The sequence below is a fragment of the Opisthorchis viverrini genome, assembly GCF_000715545.1.
Source record: "Opisthorchis viverrini unplaced genomic scaffold opera_v5_18, whole genome shotgun sequence".
NCBI lineage: Eukaryota > Metazoa > Platyhelminthes > Trematoda > Opisthorchiida > Opisthorchiidae > Opisthorchis > Opisthorchis viverrini.
The window spans coordinates 3,067,279-3,088,724 of NW_008751674.1; the positions used below are offsets into that span (position 1 = coordinate 3,067,279).

At 46.0% G+C, this 21,446-nt stretch overlaps 2 protein-coding genes across 2 annotated transcripts in view; one reads left to right on the plus strand and one right to left on the minus strand.

Annotated features, from left to right (window-relative positions):
• Window positions 1-3,537, plus strand: part of T265_01708 (hypothetical protein) — a gene marked incomplete at both ends in the record, with an annotated part of 20,220 nt that extends 16,683 nt beyond the window's left edge. Inside the window, 2 exons of the mRNA XM_009165774.1 lie at window positions 1,618-1,940; window positions 2,135-3,537. Of these exons, the coding sequence (XP_009164038.1) occupies window positions 1,618-1,940; window positions 2,135-3,229 (1,418 nt within the window). The remainder of the gene's footprint in view (window positions 1-1,617; window positions 1,941-2,134) is intronic.
• A 4,529-nt stretch (window positions 3,538-8,066) lies between these two features.
• T265_12841 (hypothetical protein) overlaps window positions 8,067-21,446 on the minus strand; it is a gene marked incomplete at both ends in the record, with an annotated part of 20,514 nt that continues 7,134 nt past the window's right edge. The window contains 6 exon segments of the mRNA XM_009165802.1: window positions 8,067-8,356; window positions 11,811-11,948; window positions 13,632-13,835; window positions 20,179-20,318; window positions 20,365-20,485; window positions 20,526-20,645. Of these exon segments, the coding sequence (XP_009164066.1) occupies window positions 8,105-8,356; window positions 11,811-11,948; window positions 13,632-13,835; window positions 20,179-20,318; window positions 20,365-20,485; window positions 20,526-20,645 (975 nt within the window).

A 21,446-nucleotide genomic window follows, 5' to 3' on the forward strand; every position in this document is an offset into this window, starting at 1 on the left:
AAACCATTCTGACGCCATAGGTGTCTCAAGTTAGCAAACGGGGCCCGAGCCTTTCAGATTCGTGCATTCACCTCATCTGTCACACTACAATCAGAACTAATATAACTTCCAAGATACGTAAAACGCTCCACAACTTCCAATACCTCTCCCTGGATTGTAAGTGGCGTGTTCTGTGACTCGACGTCCACAAGCATGACCTCACACTTTGTGGGTGCAAAGTGCATACCAAAGGACGGGATGACTTTGGTCAGTTCATCCAAGAATACTTGCGCCTTCTCCGCCTCTTCGAACATGAGAATAAGAGTGACAGTGACTGACCAATCGTTGTTTCACCTACAGAACTTTTGGCCAACTTCCTGAATCTTATGGTACTACGAAATTCAAGCTATATTTCGTAGACCAATGTACGCTGTGTATCCCTCGGTGTCGTTGGATTTTCGTCGCCTTCCTCCATCCAGTATTTTATGGTTACAGGAGGCTTGTAAACTCTGTGAACTTACATCATTGACTCGTCACAGTTTGGTCGACTACTTCTACTCAAGGTTGCCAATCAATTGTCTAAGCTAGCAAACTCTGGTTGTATGCTTCGTCAAATTTGCTGTTAAAGTGTGTTAGTGCTATTTTCATAAGGGAAACTACTCACAAGTTTGCTGAAAACTCTTCGACAGCCCACGACCGGTTTCGCCCTTCTTGGGACTCATCAGGTAGGCGCAGTCCCCGAGTTTCCGTCAATCTTATGTTCTACTTGTGTTAATGCTACTTTTTCACAGTGCGCTCTGCAGACAGCAACGTACAAAGCGGAACTTCTGTCCACAGCCGTTTGAAAATGAAAAATCATCCAGCATGAGTTTCACTGATATGAGTAATAAAGTACAGTGTGTGATTGAAGATGCGTCTTTGCGTTGGTAATTGGGTGGAAAACTATCCTAGCTAGAGAACCGAATAACACTGCTCGAGCGTGAACAAGTTAGACTGTTCAGATGGGCTAATTCGACTGCGCTCAGCGCACGCTGTCAAAGTGTTGGCAACACGCTGGCCTTGCATCTTCGATCTCTGGAGTTCAGGTCCTGGGCTAGTCAAACCTGCGCACTGCTCTAATAGGAGCGAATTTCGGGTCTAATGTGTCCTCATTTTGTGTTTTCTAGTCAGCAGTTTTACGGAAACTGGATGAGACCTGTTCTAGCCAGAGTGGTGTGAACACGAAGCGACTGCTAACCAGATTTTTTCAGACCAGGGTCCAGGAACCCAGCAATCACCCATTAAGGGAGCTTACAGTTACGAAGGATCCCATGATGTCTTAGTAGAGAAAAAATAAGACTTGGAAGTGTTCCCTATGATTTAGTCACTTTTAGAATACCAGTGTTTGGACATTTTTCTTGTCCGACCGTTAGCTTCGGGTCGCTCTGCTAATCAATGACCGTCGTGTATCGCTGAAATTCTTCAGGATCTGAACCTCGCATTCTTAACAAGCGTTCGTTTATCTATGGATGTCCTCTGGACGTTTCGGCACAAACAACTGATGGCATAGTTTTGTTGGTTTACGTGTGGCTGAGTTCACTCTCTTTATTGATTAGTGGTTGATCCTCTTTCTTCTTCTTCCATCGTTGTTCTTCGTAGTGGTCGGTGTTCTGAGTTGTACGATCACCGGTGTCGTATGGCTTTGTGCTGGACTCACTCATTATTACCCGGCGGCTTATGACCAATCTGAATTCGACTTTGATCGCGGGGTCGGACAAGTTCCTGCTGGCGGATTGGCTTTACTTTATTCGGCTCATTTGGTTCACGTCACGTTGAGATTGGGCACTCTCGTGCTTTTCACTGCACAGTTCTACTGGATCGTTATGGCTGTTGTGGCATTTCATTACTTCTTCGTTCTTTTCTCCCTTATCGTGTCACGAGCGTGTACCAGCGCTGATTATTCGAATCAAGTCAAACTTGAAGTGAGTTCTTTTGTCACATAGATGTGTAAGTTCCAGGCAAAGTACAGTAGACCTCCGTACCAATCGTAATGTCTTCGAGTCGCATGGTAGCTGTGTATCAAACGGTCATTATTATTCATTGAAGTAGTATTAATGGAGCTAAACAAGCGCACTTGAATTTAAGATTCAGTCTTGTGTTCTCCTTTTCCATTCAGCGATCCAGCATATCTGGGAATCTGCTGTCCGACTTCATGTTCGCTTATGTGGGCTTGTTTGAGTTCGCCAACGCTTATGCAAAATATACCAGGACCAGATATTTGCTATACTACTTCTTCTACTATTTGGAAAATTCTGCCATGATCGGAGCATGGTACGTGCACTTCACATATCCACAGGTGTGGTACTACCTGCCATCGCTACTGATTACTGTGGTTGTTCAGTTTCTCGGATTTATTTTGCTCCAGATCTACTTATATCTCTTCTCCAAACCGCGGCGTAAGACAACGCTGTGCGGCCTATGTTTTCGCCATCTTGATCCAGAGGGTCACCAGTTGGTCAATCCGGTGTCCAAACATCAGGGTGATGGCTCGGTACGTCGTTTCGATTCCGTGCAGACTCCGAGCACGTTCGGATTGCCTGAGACTTCAGTATTGAGTGGTCGATCCGGTATGCCCAGGCGATCGACTGGCGGGCTGTACGATGCAGTTTTCGGCCAGAAGATTTCCCAAGCTGCCATACCAAAATCTCATCGTCGTCGGGGCACAGCATCTAACCTTACTGCCCAGGCTCACCCTCCAGAGGAATCCACAGTCACGACCAAAAGAACCCAAGCGCATCCTGGCACTTTCAACGAGAAACCCCACCGTGTCTACAAACAGTATACGCGCCATTCCGATGCACCAGTTGGTCACCTGCAAGCTGACTCGAGACGCCATCCTGATGACGACAGAGATGTAACAGGTGCCGCAGAGTTGTTACGTCGTTCGTCATCCCGCCTTCTCCCAATCAGCGCCGAAGAAGCTATCGAACGTGAACTGGACCGTTTCAGCAGACCACATGAACCGGACCGTCGGCGTGGAAGAGACGAATACAGCAGCCGTGAGCACACGATTGTTCCCCCTGAAAGTGGACGATCTAGATATTATCATGCTAATGCTAGTCAACCGAGGAATATGACTTCGTCGACGAACTTGGAGCACGCAGCACCTAGTCAACAGCCCAACCGTAAGACACCGCAGTCAGGCGTTTTTCAGCCACGTCCGATGGCCCAACGGAGTAGATGGCCCTATAGTCCGAACCCTCGCCGCTGATGCGTATTTTTGCCAACCCTTCTGTCCTTGTACATTCCTCCCAGACTCGAATTACTATGGCTGTGTCATGCGATAAAAGTACTGTGGATTTATTTTACGTCGCTGTTTTGCTAAGATTATTCTATACTACTTCATCAAGCGCTCTAATTAGGATTTTTCCAAGTTATCCTTTCGTCTGCCGGAAATTTCGATAAGCACCCTATCTCAAAGTTTTTTTCTTCAGGAGCTTCTACTGATCATTCAATGTTTGAATTTAATTTTCTTCCCAGTTTTCGTGTATTCCAAAGTGCATATTGTTTTCGACGAATACACTCATTTTTCCGGTAAAAAAATTAAGCAAGGTTCCTTCGAAACTGCTATTGTATTGCATTTAAGGGATTTTCAATTCGGAAACTTCGGATAGGGAGGTTGAATAAAGTGTCGGTTGATACTATTTTGGAGTCAAAATCTCATGAATACTGGTTACATCAGATTGAAGACTTCATTGTCGGAATTCAGAAACACCAGTCAACTCAATTCTGTTCGTATAGAAAATGAGGGTATAGAGTGTGCCTCAGTGGTTGGATGGATTGATCATTTAGAATGCTTGTCTTGCTTTATCCTGAGTTGTATGTCCAAGGCTATTCCCATGACATTCGAGATATCGAAGAGTTTTCAGCGACCTTGTGAGTAGTTTCTTTTATGCTTACAGCTTTCTTCGTTAGTCATGGATGTGTCTGTGTCTCGCTTATTTTCCGGTAAAAAAATTAAGTAAGGTTCCTTCGAAACTGCTATTGTATTGCATTTAAGGGATTTTCAATTCGGAAACTTCGGATAGGGAGGTTGAATAAAGTGTCGGTTGATACTATTTTGGAGTCAAAATCTCATGAATACTGGTTACATCAGATTGAAGACTTCATTGTCGGAATTCAGAAACACCAGTCAACTCAATTCTGTTCGTATAGAAAATGAGGGTATAGAGTGTGCCTCAGTGGTTGGATGGATTGATCATTTAGAATGCTTGTCTTGCTTTATCCTGAGTTGTATGTCCAAGGCTATTCAAGATGTTGTTCGTAACCGAGGTCCTATTTCGAACGATGTGGTAATTCACATCAAGATCACAGTAGTGCATAAAAAGCCCACATTATACCACATAGGGGAAAGTTGCGGCGACAAAGTGAATAAACCGAATCTTTCAGTTGTAACAACCATTTTGCGCCTAATTGCCATGGTACCCGATGGAAGCACGAACCATTTTTAGTCCACAAGGGGATTAGCTACCATGGTGATACACGGATTGGAACCGGTCGAACGAGATCATACATAGGTACATTTCCAGAAGTACGCTTACTGTTCCCTAATCTCTGTGAGCCCATTTTATGACTTGACAAAAAGGAGAAAGCTGTGGCCTTTTCGTCTGTTCAGCACACTAACGAACGCCGTAGCACCCATCTCACAAAGCCCAAGACCAGCACTAACCGCTTCCTGTCAACCCCTTCTTGGTCACAAACAATTTACGGGCTTCCTTAGATGTGCACCTCGACTAGGTGACGGAAAACCAACCTAAAAATACAAATTTCTTCCCCTATATTCTCACTCGAGATGGGATCAATAGCGGAAAATCCAGGCCATTAGCTTGACCAACCGATGTTAGCATATTCCGCTTTGTAAACATGGCACAGCCGAAGATTTCACCAATCCTTCACATCCATAATCTTTTCAAGTACAGCTGACTCTACATCATAAAAACATGTCTCTGTATCGTTTATGAGAGTTGTACATACGAAACCAATGGACTCCGGATACGGATTTTTAAAGCAATCGGGCGAAGGTGACGTACGGGGGTTTTAGTTGCCACCGTTACGAGTTCTGTGTGCGAACTTTTGGACTTCAATCTATTCAGATGGTTGGCTATCCATACATTCGCAGGCGATGGGAGTTTACACCAGTCAGTCTGTCAATGGACTCGGACTAACTGACCGGAAAATCTGTGGTTCGAACCCAACCCACGCACCTCCACTACTACTGTCTAGGCATATGGAGCCTGGCGTTATTTCAGCTGTCATGCTTCTTTCGGCTGACATGACAACTTAAATCGGAGGGGTTGGTACGGCTGGACGATTGTTATTATTCATTATTATTATTACGGGCAAGCGTCGGTCGCTGTCTGAGACTAAATAAGCGGTGTAAAATTGGTCGGTAGCCGAGAGTAGTATCCGGATAAGTCGCCCAGAGTGCCTCGCTCGGTGAGCCAATAAGCTACCTGTGAACTCGGTCATTTTGCTCGTGCTGTTCATGAGCATGAAAAAAGAAAGCAGTTTCCAACAAACTCAACTCCTAGGGTTGTTCGACTAGCCACTGTGCACGAAAAGCCGGTTGAAATTATGTAAAGAAAACGAGAGCGGATGGAAATCTTAGCTTTTGTGTAGTACACATTTATAAGCCGCACGCGAGCAACCTAGGAAACTGTAAACATTACGAAAGTTCTCGAAACACACATTGGTCGTTTCGCAGCTCGCTTGTCGCTCATATCATTAGATAAAACAATCGCATTTCAACGGTTGTGATAAGCACATTCCCGACATTCAGAAGAGCAAACGCACTTTTTTGAGCGCATAATCCACACGGATGGTTAAAAGATTAAATGTAGATTTTCGCCAGTTTTACATCTTTATCTGTGTATGACTGCGGAAGAAATGTGGACAGTTGGCTTCCGGGTTCCATTTACTGGCCGAGTAAAGGAGACAACCATAAAAGATGACGAAGTACACAAAACACATACATGCGTTGCTTCACAATTTGTGGCAACAGCTCTTAGGTCACGGTTCATGCAGACAGTGAGTGAGACGACAGTCGAAGATCTGGAGACGCCTCAGTTCCACTGTGCAAAACGGGCCAGTTCTCACAGCCATATAACAAAACAGCGTGCACTGTAGCCTGATACACACGCCCCTTGGAATTCAGGGACCATGCGCAAATTCCGAGGTATGTAAAACGCCCCACAACTTGGAGTGCCTCCCCCAGGATTGTAGGTGGCGTGTTCAGTGGCTGCATGTCCAGGAACATGACAACATCGCACTCTGTGGGTTCAAAGTGCATACCGAAAGATGACTTTGGTCAAAAACACTTGCGCCTTCTATTCGAAGACGACAACGATGTCGTCTGTGTATTCCAAGGTTTTCGTCAGAGCCTTTTTGAACACCAGAGTTTTGTAGACCTTCCAGCGTTCGTCTCGATATTCCATTGATCATGAAATGAAATAGGAATGGGGAGGGTGGGCACCACTGATGGACACCGTTTTGTGTATGGAAGCATTTAGAGAGCTCTCTGTATACCCTCACACGTTCGGAAGTCTCAAAATACCAAGAATTTATAATGTTCACAAATATCCGGAGTATCCTATAGAGGAAAATGTTGGTAGTTCAGGTAGCGTAGATGGTGGTCGTTGGCTTGTTCGCTAAGCTGGGCAATTTGATTGCAAACGTTTCATCACCAATCGAGGTGACATCATCAGTGCGTTATTGGGGAGCGTAGTGGTGTGTAGCGCTACGCACCACCCCCAGCTTAGCGAAAAAGCCAACGACCATCTGGGGCATTCCTTAATGAGCAAGCGTGTCAAGAAGAATAGACCGGTCGACCGAGTCGAATGGGCCTTGGAATTCCGGGTCTTTTGTGCGTATGGTGTTGTTCTAGCACCTGAAGGAGATCAACGCTACCCCAGCCAGATCGGAATCCTACCTGCTGCTCTCCAGTCAGTGTTTCACGAGCCGCCAGAAGGCGATGGAGCAGTGAGACTGAGAGTCCCGTTACAAATGGAGTCAAACTGATCCCTCTGTGATTACCGCACTCATTACGAGGCCGTTCCTGAAGTAGACATCGATTCTTCCCAGTTGCCTGAGACAGTCTCCTTTTCCCAAATTTAATCAAACAAAACAAGCAGACACCGATGAATATGCGGGTGGGACGTCACCACAGAACCAGAAAGCTCGGTGGTGCATGAGCACTGGATTGGGGATGAAAAAATACTTTTCAGCCTGTTCTCTCCTGGGGAGGATGGCCTATCTCTTCTAGCGCAAATAGATTTGAGACCGAATCACTACAGACAGAGATACCCACAGAGATGAGAGGAGCATTATAATGAACAGGCATTAGACTGTGCCATCTGGGGCTCAAGGTCACGGGAAAATAATAATGGTGGAGCTATCGTCGGGTTGTCCGAGCCTAGGCAACCTCGGAGTTGAGATCGTACGATTGACAGACCTCTTGGCCAGTTGCTTGAGCCTCAAATCAAGACCTGTCTCCACTTTAGATGATTTTCGCAAGTTACCAGACACCTGGTCGTTCCGGCGGGTCAGCCAGAGTAAGCTAGCCGCGGTCAGGACCTAGCAGATACACTGTTGACGAGATCGCAGATGGCTCATGATACTACATGGCGAAGCACACTCAATCTACAATGAACAAGATGGTAGGATAACAAAGCGGGCGGAATTCCTTAACTTATGGGGCTTCGTTACTCATCGGCCCCAAAGACAAAACTACGCAAAAAGAAGCTATCCCATTGGAGAAAGATTTTCCTCGGGGGAATCGTCCTTTTACGTTGAGTGTTCCTCTTTGAAAGAAACAGTTGAGTTTGGTGAACACTGTTCAGGAACATTAGAGAAGTCTTCTCGTGCAGCGAACACTACGGGCTGATGGACAGAGTCCGAGTTTGAGGCAGCCTACATGTGCTTCCATGTGAACACCACTCAAGTTCTCCAGCTACTGATAGCTGGTCTTCACACAATCAGATGTGGATGAATGTCGACCCAGTAAATAAAGGTTCAGGGTCATGTGAAAAACAAGAATTTTCATTAGGCTAAATTTATATACATCACGAAATTTCGAGGACGGGAGAAACTAGTTTGAATTCTGTCGAGTGTCCAGACGCCACAATCGTCTTGTCGCATCGGCGTACTGACGCAGTGTCTCAGTTTTGTCCGCACCGTGGATTGGCTTCAGTGGAGGATCCTTTATTAGACGATAGGGATTGTGTCGAAAACGTGGCATTTTGGGTGGTTCAACCCACGGGTTGCCGCGCAGGATATCGTTTTCTAGCCAGATAGCTTCCAAAGCCTTGCGATACTCTCTAATCAATGGATTGTCATCCAACTGAAAGCAGGAAGTGAGCAGATTGAAAACGAGTCCATTAGTTCGGGAAGGCTAGCACTTGATGAGAGAAAAAACGAAACACGAGACGCCCGTGAAAAAGGGATCCTATTACTTATGTCGTACCAGATTCAGATAGAATGAACAAGTTCAAGGAAATATGCATTACATTCGAAAGATTGGTCGCGGTCGTAGGGAAAAGCTCCTCTAGTAAGTGATCAGATGGCTGTTGATCTGTTCGTCGAGCTTGGCAACTAATTTGCAGACGGTTCGTCACCATTCGAGAAGACGTCTTCAGCGCGCTGTTGAGTGGGTATGCCTTCTCTTCTTGCTTGCGTTCATATAGTTTGCAAAGAGCAGCAGCTTTGAGCTGTGACCTGATTAGCTATTGATAATCGTCACACTTGAATTCTCACTGGCCCGATCGTAATCTATGCTGCATTGTGTTCGACTGCCACACTAATGTTGAACTTGTCGTCCATTGTTTTCACTCCTGATTGGTCCGTTCGGGATCTGTATTGCGTCGGGGTCCACTCCCCCTCTGTTCTGAGTTCACTCGACGTAGATCGTATGAAGAGCAATGTCGAACAATGTACTCATAGAATACTCTGGGTTAACATTGATCAGGTCATCATCAACCAGACTAGTCATCACTCCATCCCCCCACACTGCATCGCGCAAGCTGAGCTGAGTAAATTTGTTGAAATAAGTATTCTATCATTCCTCAGAGTTCCCAGGCTTGTATCGTCTCTGCCGGTGCATCGACGAGTTGGAGCTACTAAACCCTCACTCAAAAACACAATGTGTTCCTGTCGTCTTAAAACCGTTCTTTCTCTATGGGAGAACAGTGGTGTTGTCAGGTTTCTTTGGGATCTCGAAATTTTGTGGTTCACACAAACCCTTCGATGTAAGGACCACTATCATTTCTTCATTGGGGTCATCTACTTCAGAAATTCATTTCGATTGAATAACTATATTGGTAATCCGCCACCTAGGATTCGGTTGGATCACAACTATAGTGAACGTTTCCAGATGCAATGAAAGCGTCAAACTTCGAAGTCTCGTTGCATACACAACTTTGTGATACAGTGACCTTTTTGTTGATGCCTGTGAACTTTTAAAAACTGGGCTTACCTCCCCGTAATGAAAGTGTGACTAGAGTGCATAAAAAATTGACAAGACACGAACAAATGTGAATTTAGTTTGCGAATATACACTCATCTGCAAACTAATTTGGTTCTTTCGAGAGACTAACCTGGAACCCAGCTGAATCTCTCGTTTATGATGTTCTCAGGCAACTGAATGTGCTGCACCAAGGCGCCTCATGTTTCAGTCGCTACGATATTTGAAATATCGCGATACATGTATATTTGTAATGTGCTACTCATAAGGTTGCTGAAAATCCACCGACAGCCCACGACCGGTTTCGCCCTTCTTGGTTTAGTTTGCTTCGAACATACGGACTCATAGCCATCACCTTGAGTGTGAAAGTCTGACCCCCATAAAATGTTGGAAAGTTTTTTGGAAAACGAAATTCCCCACCAGAGGATGGTCGGACTAACAGCTCATATGATTCTCCAATCGGCGAAATCAGTTGTAAATAGTCCACCTTTTGATAGACTATCATCAGAGGATCCGAACTAAAGCTGCCACCTTGACGTGGTGGTCGGGCTTGAGTGCTGCAATGATCCAGCGGGCTACACTCGCTGAAACTTCGTTCCACAAGGTGCAACCATGCCAGGAAGGCCAAAGCGGAGCAGTCAGACTAAGAGCAGCGAGACGCCGTACTACGAGTAATCGTGCTACAAGGCGGTCTGGGAGTGAAGTCATACTCTTCTCTGCTACAGAAGTGTGAAGGCGACCAGGATATCCATATTCACGAGGGAGAGGTGCTGTTTCCCTCCGAAGAAGGACGGATCAGAAATGGTCGACCATAAAAGTTGCCCACTCCGATCGCCCGACGGTTGACCGTCGGCGCATTATTCAATATGACCGCCGTTCAAAAGCACCTGTTGCGCCCAGCCGCATCAGAAATGAGACAGTAATGCCTTATTCCCTGCGTCTTCCGGTTAGATCAACCCTCTGCAGCCGAATAGGTCAGACAATTGAGTCATCGGGTACCCCAGAGGAAACCTTACCGTCCGCTACCCCGCGGGTCATACTTATTACTGAGGGGCTAGGGGCAGGGTCCCCGAACGAAATTCTAAATCCTCCCACTCCCTTGTGAGTCAGACTTTTCATTTACAGGATCAGGGTGGGGTACCTCAACCAAACCCCATTCTTCGGCTTGGGCAGCCGCTCACATATGGAGTACGCTCACGAAATAGCTTTCCTTGGATCTGGCGTCCTGGTAATGCGAAAAAAAAATTAAATATAAATAATTCTGCCTCGGTTTGGCATGCACTTCACACCTGCAAAGTGTAAAGTGCTACTGCAAGACTGGGTAGGTTCGAACCCTAACCTCATGCTTGCGAGTGAGACGATTGAGATGGTAGACAAATTCGTCTACCTGAGCAGCTTTATCATTCCCGATGGTCTAGCGAAAGATGGTATTTCCATCCGAATTGGGATAGCCAGAGCAGCTTTTGTGAACCTGCGTCACCTGTGTCGTAGGCGCCACCTCAGCTTATCCGTCAAGGATCGAGTTTACAATGCTACATATTGCTATACGGGTTACAAACCTGGTCTCTGTGCGCCGAGGACGTCAAAAGACTTCCAGTCTTTAACCATCGATGTCTTTGGAGCATTGTCCTAGTCTGGTGGGAACACCGGATCAGTAATCCTGAAGCACGTCGAATGGCTTTCGGAAGAAATAACTCACCCACAATATATTAACTGATCACAATGTATAGGTTGCCACGTGATCCGTCTGCCAGTCGACCGAATTTCTCGAAGGATTCCTTTTGCATAGCCACGCGAAGGGTGGAATCGAGCCAGGGCAGCGAAGTATGAAAGCCACTAGCAGCAAACTGAGCTGCGTTGATCGTTGCCATCTTCCTGGATGGAGACCCCCAGAAGAGGCACATCAATCGTTAGAGACATTGTTAGACAGGGTCCAGTCAGCGCTTAATGGTGCTCGTGCATCCAAGCTATTGCTTTCAATGCATAGCTCCCTTCCCAATCTCCCAACTTAAGAGTCCACTGATAACCTTGTATTTACAAATTAATTTTGTCACCTCCCACCTCCAATGCGCACATACGTACTTCACCTCCCCAAGCCATCGGTGAACGGAACCGTGGCACCTACAACCACTGTACGACAAATCAAGATGATGCCCTCGGATATTGCGTGCGGACAACCTTCAAGTCAGTAGGCTGGGTGTCGATCAGTGTTTTGTCTGAGAAACTTATGAGAAACCCTAAATGAAAAACAAAACAGCCTTCTAGAAAATGATAAATTCACAGAAACCAACAAACAACCGGATCTTTGTGTAGTTAAGAAATTGTTTTCGCTCACCTTACGGTCGACCGCCTTGTCCTCGTGACTACCTGCTTCGGACACGAGTTTCAACAGATGTTCTCTGGATGAACTGCTCGGCCAGTGGAACATCAGCCAATCGTAATCCGGTTGGCCTTTTTCCCATGTTTCCGTTTTCTGTTGATGGGAGGGGGAGAACGGGGAAAGTTGGTAAGCACCTTAGTAAAGTCACCGGAAAGCAATGGCTGACTGAGTCATTGGGAGTTTCAAGAGGCGAAATAACATAACCACGGCGAAGCAGAGTGAACACTCACCACGTGGTCAATGGTGTAGATGGACTTGTTTGGCTGTGAATGTGTAGGCTACTCTTGAAAAAAGATGGAGAGCAAGTGTCGATAGATTACGTTCGTTATGGGGGATGCCCAATTACACGGATATTTTGCGTGAGCATTCCCCCACGTAAAACATCAATTGACGACAACATAGAGGGTAGCCAGTAACGATAATCCGACTCCATTCGATTGTGTACTTCTAGCCAACTCAGGGGTCAACGTGTATACTGCTTAGGATAAGACCATTCTAAAGGGAACACTGTGTTTGCAGATACCTTGCGAATTCGCTGGATGTGAAACGAAGTCTGGAAGAAAATACAGTATACGTGGGCTTGTTTAATAGAATAGACCCCAATTGAAATGAATCCTCTAGGACCAGCTGCGTGCAGCTGAGAGTTCAATCTTCACTGTACGGTTTCACTTTCGCGTAGTGGTATACACAACTCGAAGTCAGCTGACCATCGAGTCATTGTATCTGACTTGACAATTGAGAGCCGTGCGACCGACAAAATATTGGATCTAAGATTCCGAACGCCTTAATCCTCCGGCAAACTGCTGTCCGGAAGCGAGCTCTCGAAATAACCGAACATCATCTCGATTGGAAGGATGGTGTTGCGAACCAGTTACGCATCATGATATGATCAGATCCGAGTAGTTTCGGCTAAGTGTCTCCCGTCCCATCATGAAGATTCTAGCTTGACATTGTGGGAAATGCCTTGATAAATATACGAATACATGTGTAGCAATCTTCCTTTGCCTGAAGTAGAAATTGTTTCAAGTTAATGTGCCTCTCGATATACCACAATAGGAGAAAAAGAAAACCAAGGATTAAATCAGGAGTAGCGAACCACAACGAGCAATGCAACTACACAGACCATTATCCACCAACTTGTTGGAAAGGAAGAATAGGTGCCTCAAAAAAGGCTCTCCTATTGTGATGTGGTTGTGAAAATCTCCTAGACCGCTAAGGAAGGACTGGTACACAACCCGCCTATCGAGATGGCTGAAGTGGTTAGAGTGCAAATTTACTGATCGGAAGGTCCGTGGTTCGAATCCGACCTCTGCCTCTCGACTTGCCTTGTCTAAGCTTTGGCAACTTGGCACTATCCCAGCCCTTGTGCCTCCTTCGGGGAGCATGACAGCTAGGCACCGGAAGGATGTTACAGCTGAAAGATTTCATTTTTATCGTTCTTTCCGCGATAGGCTGTGCAGTAATAGTGGTCCACATCTACTTTACCACTAAAAAAATCATTCAGCCGTAACACCCTTTTGGTGACTAGTTGCCATGCTACCCGAAGGTAGCAAGAGATCTGGGACACTGCCAGGTTGTCCCAACCCAGGCAGGATCAGTATAGAACCTCCGGTCAGTGCGCTTCTGCCTTGACCATTGAGATAACTGGAAATCGACCGTGATCACGAAAGGAAGTCCCGTATCTTGTAACTTGGTTCCGTAGCCGACAATCGATGTTGCTTTGTGAGGCAAAGTACCATAGTAACCAAAAATCAGTGTTTTTACACAAAGACTCACGCGAGATTCAAGAGTCAAGACGGTGAGAACATATTTCAAGTAGTCAGTATTTTGCCTCGAAGATGGACACCGTCCACTGGTTAGTTCCAGAATATCTGTATTCCAATCATACTGAGCTACATTTTTCCCCGGTCCCGGTCCAACTGCGAGCCTAAGCAGTTTCCTCTTTGAGTGCTCGTCTAATCCAAGGCAAGATACTGGGACCTGTGAGATTGGAGAGGGAAGAGTAGATTAATTTGATTAGTGAGTAGCAGCCACTCAGCTACAAAACATTTTACCTACAAAACACAGCCTGCTTGGATCTTGAGGTTCAACAAAAGCAGCTTCCAAGGAAGTAGTAGGGTTTCTTTTGTCGCCCAACCGTACACAACGAACAAGCCGGCCTGGCTGACAACCCCATGCAAAGACCAATATAGCACGAGGGTATTTTTGATTACGTATTTCACGTGAATGGAAATGGTGCCGAGACGTCAGAATCTAGACAACATGATTAATGTGCCACCCCACACCGTCTTTGGCTCAAAAGCCTCAGTACAACAAACAAGCGGTGGTTGGTGTCAGGACAACCCAACATTCACAGAATCATCATCATCATCATTGTCAGCTGTAATAACCGCGTAATGGTCGTGCAGTGATCGCAGCTGCCACAGTTTCATTCACCGATGATTCGGAGAGGTGGGGTAGGTAGCTGCGCATTAGAGGTGAGAGCTGATAAATAAGCGCACAGATACAGCACTATAGGTGGACTGTTAATTGGGGGGATTGGGAAGGGACCTATGCATTGAAGGCAATAGCTTGGATGAATGAGCGCCATTGAGGGCATGACTGGGCCATGTCTGACAATGTCTCTAACCATTGATATGGCCCGTCTCGGGGTCCTCTTCCAGGAAGACGGCAATGACCATCGCAGCTGAGTTTGCTGGTAATGGCAGAATACGTTGCCACAGTCGTCCAAACCCCAAAACCTGGAAGTTCATGAGTCAGACCAACTTCTTTCCCACCAGATGAGAGCGATGCTATGGATGGTGTATAAGTTGTATGAACTCCCGAAGCACACACATCTCCGCACCATAATAAGGTCCACTTTCCTCTCGGAGGATGGGCATAACCAATACATATTCATTGCATATTCTACATCAAAAAGTTTCAAACCTTTAGCGGTTTAGACCCTACAGTGTTCGCTTTACTGACCAATCGATCAAGCAGAGTGGATATCGTATCGAGGAATACTACTCACAATGGGTTTTCGGAGTTAGTCTTCAAGGCCACTAATATTAGAGTACAACGAAAGAAAAGTTACAAACATCCGGGGTATGATCCACTATACAACGGTTCTATCAACAGAATCTTGATTTGTATCCGTACGAAAGAAAACTGCTGAGGTTACATGAGAGCGAGTCGAGACAATCACATAAACTTGATGCACTGGCAGTCGATGGAAACCATGATCCGAAACGAGAAATACGCGGAATATTTTTTAGGTGTTTGAAAGGATCCGTGTATCAAGAAATGAGAAGACATTCCTGAGATAATTAGTGCACGCATTAGCGCATAACGTCGAAATGAAGTCGTAAGGGTGTATGACGGATCGGGAAATTCGAATATGTCGAGCGAGAAGTCATCCTCATCATCATGACATCAGTGTTCAACACCGATGCTTCACTGCCGTACAATTCATGGTTGTACGTGGGCTGGGATACTGCCAGGGCGCCCACACCTAGACAGGAGGACGATTAGGGTCCTCAACCAGAGCCTTTGGCTCAAAAGCCTAACCGCAAGGCAGCGGTGTTTGGTGGGAAATGCAAATGCATTACCATTTCTACGGAACAAGTCGCCACATGTTCCAAACCCCAACCTGGAGGGCCAGGAGACTGTGTTCGTCAGACATCTAACCATTGACCAACCTGGTATGAGGGACTCTGTGAGTGTCGCGGGACACTCTCCAGTATAGCTCACTGGATCGCTGAGGTGCGCAAACCGTCACACCACGGTAAGGTCTAGTCTCTTCGTGTCGGGAGCGAGAAGAGATAATGATGAATCTTCCCTGCGATTCTTGGTGTGAGAGATGAATGAGGGGGAACTGTAAAGTTGAAATCACGAAAGTGGTGTGCTCTGAGTCGGAGCGAGGTCTCTAATTGCTAGAGATGGGCGGAAACGTTGGAGAACAAGTTACCACTGACTCTTTTCTCCAAGCTCCTGGATGGTCAGATTCCAACTGGATCACTGATCAATTTGGTATGCTTGTGGTGATGGCTTCCTCACATGAGTTTCAGCTTTCAGACCGGAAAGACAGAATGACGTAACTCAGCGAAACCAATAGAATGGTTCTTCCTTTGAAAATGACTGTCATAAGCACCAGTAGACTTGTAGGAGGAGGGGCGGTCAACAGGGTTTGGAAAGCCGTGAAACAAACTGGCACAATCAATAAAATGCAACCGTTTCATCTTTCCGTAAAACTCATCCTGCAAGTGGAGTGAGTTCATTCTGAAAACGGGAGAAATACTGCACATCCGTTTCAGTCCTGCCCAAAGTCAACAGCATCTCACGAAGCTCATAGGAGATTGGAATCCGCGAGCTCCCGGTCAATAGCCTAACCACCCCAGTCCGGCAGGGTTGACGGATCAGCAGCGCGATTAACTTGCACTCGGAGAAGGCGTAGTGCCAATGACTTCCAATCACACGGTTCACATTAGGTTGTTGATTGACTACTAAAGTGACAACTTTTCTGAAGGAGAGTGCATGCGACTTGTAGTGAACTTCCCCTTCTAAGGGAACTGGTTAGTCTGTTGGTTTATGAGTGGTGAGTGTAACATATACGTGTTCGCTGTATACGGGAAAACAAAATGATCCGGAATTTTTCCAAGATATTAAAGATATCAAGGGAAGAAACAGTGGAGATGTGGACGAATCCCACCCTGAAATCAGGGAAATAATATAACAGACGGTCTCGGAGTTGCAAACAGGTTCGAAATTTCCATTTTTGTTAAGAGGACAAAAGCTTCCGATGAGAAAAGGTAATGGATCAGGTTGTGACTGTTCTTTACACCGCCAGAGGCTAGTGAGAGTAGAAAGAGCAACAGCGTCCTGACACAATTTCACATGCTTACTGGAAGGCGGACAATAAAACAAAGGGGTTGGGCTGACGAACAGCATTAGGTCCCCACAGGTTAGACAATGATTGCCCCAAGGACAATAGCGTGACGGCTATGTAAGAGCGAGAAACGAGTTGCCTCAGGGTTTACATTACTTGGAGTCCGTGTTAGGGAAGCCAATAGGTGGAGACACAGGTGATCCGTGCACTTTAGGATGTGAGGTGTACAACAGGATTGTGAGCAGTTTCAAATAGGCTATATCAACTGCAACATCGATCAACGTGCATTAGTTCCCTCATTTATATACGTCCCTCTGTTACTTCCCGCAGGACCTATATCTAATCGTATTCAGTAAAAGTTACCATTCAATACCGTTCACTTTGCTGGAACTACGGTTTGTTAAAAATGTTGTTATCTGCTTAAGCAGAAGTCTGGCGGCTTTTCCGCTTGGGAAGTTAATATCCAACCTCGAAAACGTGACCGCTTCGAATCTGCCCAGCATCGTTTTTGAAAATACCGAAACTCGCTTTATATTGATAATATGTTTACGTTGAGGCTACATTGCACATTTTTATCCTCGCATGCAATCTGAATAGCTTTATGCACCCCAATGTCACTATATCTCTGAAACTAAATCAACATCAGAAATAGAACGTCAGTGTTCAACACCGCTGCTTCGCTATCGTACAACCTTGGAAACTCTATTTGGAAAAGAGAGACGTGGACAGGAAAAGGACGCAGCGTCAGCTAACTGCAATCAGTCCGTAGAGTTTACATCTCCAGACCAGCTGGATAGGAGCTGATGACAAGCAAGTCGTTGATATCGGTTACTAGTCATATGTTGCAGCGCCCTACTTCATTCACAGAGAGGGTCACGCGGATCCTACTCCAGAAGGCACTTCCCGCCAACAATCCTCCCACTATACTCCTCAGAACCAGTCTGAATTAAGCACGGAAAACAGGACTCTTCGGTAAAAGATGGTTCTGCATGCACAGGAGCCCATATCAGCTTTTGGAAGTTATTATTGCAGAAAAACAGCCTGCGATCAACACACCGCTGAAACAATCGTTGATCGTGGTCCGTACGCACCAAGTTTAATCCACGTCAAATACCCAACTGAGTCTCAGATGCGCTAGCCTGCCCACATGTTTATTGAGATCTCCAACAACAACCACGAATTAGTCAACTGAGGCGTAAGCATACAGGAGTAACAGGCAGCGATCAACATCTCACTTGTGAGACTCCTTTACAGTTGTTACCAGACGAACCGCACATAGGCGACTATTAACGCGTATTCAGTCAGGTGATGATCCTTCCGCTCAGTGACTTACGACGACGCCAACCCTTAAACATACTGCCGCAGCAGCCTCTAAATCGTTAGAGGGGGGAATAATTTGAAAGAGAGAGAAAAAAGGCGTTTCCGCTTACCCGCCCTGATGTATGCAGCGGGTAAGGCAACCCGACTGATGACACCACGCGACGGCCGATTCGTCATAAGTTCATTTGTATGTATGTAATTCATAAATATACAAGGGTCTGAATACTGCCATGGCGCCCACACCTAAACATGAGGACGATTAGAGTCTGACCGCAATGCAGCGCTGTTTGGCTGGAACTTTAGGTACATTACCACTTTTAAGGAACTCATCGCCCCCAACCTGGAGGACCCGGAGACTGTGTTCGGCAGAGCTCTAATAACTGGCAAACTTCGTGTGAGAGACCGTAAATGTCGCACGGACGCCCCTTGCAGTATACCTCAGTGGGAAATGAGAATGACGGAGCAGCTGACAAAGAGACTGGACCTTGCTGTAGTGTGACGGTTTATGCACCTCGTCAGGCTATTGAGCTATACTGGGGGGGTGTCCGCACGACACTCGCAGCCTCTCATACTAGGTTGGTCAGTGGTTAGAGGCTTAACGAACACAGTCTCCTGGTCATCCAGATTGGAGGTTGGAACATGTGTGGCGATGAGTTCCGTACAAATGGTAGTGTACTTGAATTTCCAACCAAACACCGCCGCCTTGCGGTCAGGCTTTTGAGCCAAATGTTTTGGTTGAGGACCCTAATCGTCCTCATGTTTAGGCGTGATCGCCACAGCAGTACCCCAGCCCACGTACAACCGTGAATTGCACAAATAAACATCATGGTTGTACGGCAGCGAAGCATCAGCGTTGAACACTGATGTCGTGCAGTCCATGATGATGAGCAGTTGACTTGATGATGGTGCTGGATCTTTAATTATTGTTTTGGATGCGAGCCATACAAGGACAGCAACGGTAGCCCACTGTTCCGCCTGCCTCACCGTGCGAAAATTGAAAGCAGCTAGATAAACCAGGTACGAGGATTGACGATTGAATTAGAGATGCCTGAGCCTGTCGGTGCCTACCGATGCCAAACCATTGGGGTCACCAGTCCTACCAGACAGGCCACCAGCAAGCCTGGTACGACACACCGCGTGTGTCGAAACGAAGTATAGCTAACTGGACCACGGAGGTGCACAGATCGTCGCATTACTGTGATGTACGGCCTCTTCGTAGCCAGCAACCTGTAAGAACTATCTCATCGTCGGGATAGGGCATCTGATTTCGCCTTATTTCGTCCCCACATAGTGGGATAGGTTCATAGGACTAGCTTCTCTCACTGCCGATTTCGACGCTTTTAAGTGGCAATCCATCTCAGCACATCCAGGGATTGTAACCCATTTCTGATTCCTAAACACGGGAGTGAAAACCATGTCCCTTCCTTTCCTCTCAAAAATGACCCAACTTTAGAGGTTCTTATCGTTAGTTTACTAGATTTCACACGTTCAGCTGAGGTGCACCATTTCAAACCGCTGCTTTAGGTGCCGTTGCACATGTCCTCTGGTCTCCAGACACCTGCTTCTCTTTTCCGTAGCCTGCGGGATAAGGCATTAAGACTATAAACGCGTAAAATTCGGCGTTCATTCTTATTTTGTTGTCCTGGGGCTCACAGAACGGCGTTAGCACAGCTGAAGAAATGCGGCTTAATTCAGTAGCATGCAAGATAAATGAGCTACAAGGTAGACAGTTTAAAATGCAATGATGTGCTGCTTTTGTATAGAGCAGAGTCCCTCCATCACCACCACCAAAGAGAACACTGTTCAAAGGAGCAGCATTAGGCATCACGAGTTGCCTTGCATCTCGGATGCAATTGGTGAGCAAGAAAATGCAAATACCTTAAGCATACTCAGAAAGAACAGTATTCACTATGAGAAATCCTTCTGGGTCACGAAATCTGACAGACTGCCAGTCGAACCGAGTAGGATTAAGTGGAAAAGAAACACTACAAAAGGTGCTTCATGAGTATTTGATTTAGGTATACCGGTAGCACATGTGGATTTCCGGTTTGAGTTAAACTTACCGCAGCTCAGTACAGACGCTATTTCCGAAAACACAAATCAGAAAGACTGCGTCGACTGCTGGGCTTCACTCACCTGAATAGTGACAATGCGAGCACGAGGGTCACGGATACTGTGCGAGCTAAAAACGTACGTTCGTTGGACAATTTCCACTGGATAATGTTTAGTAATTATTTCATCAGAGTTCAACCCTGACGGCCAAGCGGTGCAAAATTCTAAACAAGGGTGGCGTTATGAGGGCAATGGATCGGTTGTGTTTACTTTTCAATGCCTCACATTGTTTTCGGATATGTGATTTTGTTAAATGCAGAAAGTTTGGAATCTTCATTAATTCTGCGTTCGCATAGCTAACCGGTGAAACACCAGAATTTTCAATAAGACCCTGAAATTTGAAATGAAATGTGACTGGCACACATGTATACTTTAGAATAGCCCTGGCGGAGCGGAATGGGTACAACGGAATAACTGAAAGTCGCTGGGGCAGGCCATATATTAGTCCAATCAATTTTCTCTCCATATCGCAAGTGATGCGGCTTCATGCGCTAAATAGGAACAGAACAGGATGAATCAACATTTCACAGGTTGCTGAAGCTTGCCTCAACTGGTGGAGCCGTTTGAGTCTTCTGTGTCTGCAAATCTGTTAATCCACGAATTTCCAGTGGCAGGAACGCTGCAGGCAAGCAATGTGAACCACGTGAAAACAAAAATTCCGATTACCTGACGAAGACAGCGGTCGTCGAATTACGCCAGAGAACCAAGAAACCATTGTTGTGATTGCTATTCAGACGAGCAACTGGGTTAACATAACGAGAGGAAAGCTGTAAACAGGATACATAGATAGCATACAGGAACAAGCACAAAGACTTGAGTAAAGTCCTAGGAAAGTATGACTGCAACGCGCATTCGGGTACAGAACTTCCAGGCAGCTGGAAGCACTGGACACCTGGTGGCTTTTTCATACCTAAGGTATCAGGTGTTCCAGCAGAGGGGAAGTCAGGTTTAGTAAAAGATGCAAAGCATAAAATTGAAACTACCGAGACCTTACTTGCTTAGCTGAAAAGCACACGCTGCAATCCGTCACGTTTGAATAACTCCAGGCCCTTAGTTCCTGACGACGACGCATATTGTGTCAGGACCCAACATACATGCATGAGGTCACTCCATGGCTTGTAGTAATGGAGACGGTTAAACTATTCGCCGTTCTCTGTTAAGTATACATCATCAACATCATCAAAGACAGCAACATCAGTGTTGGCACTGATGCTTCACTGCCGTACAACCATAAGGTTCGTCTATATACATTATATATATATATATATATATATATATATATATATAATTGT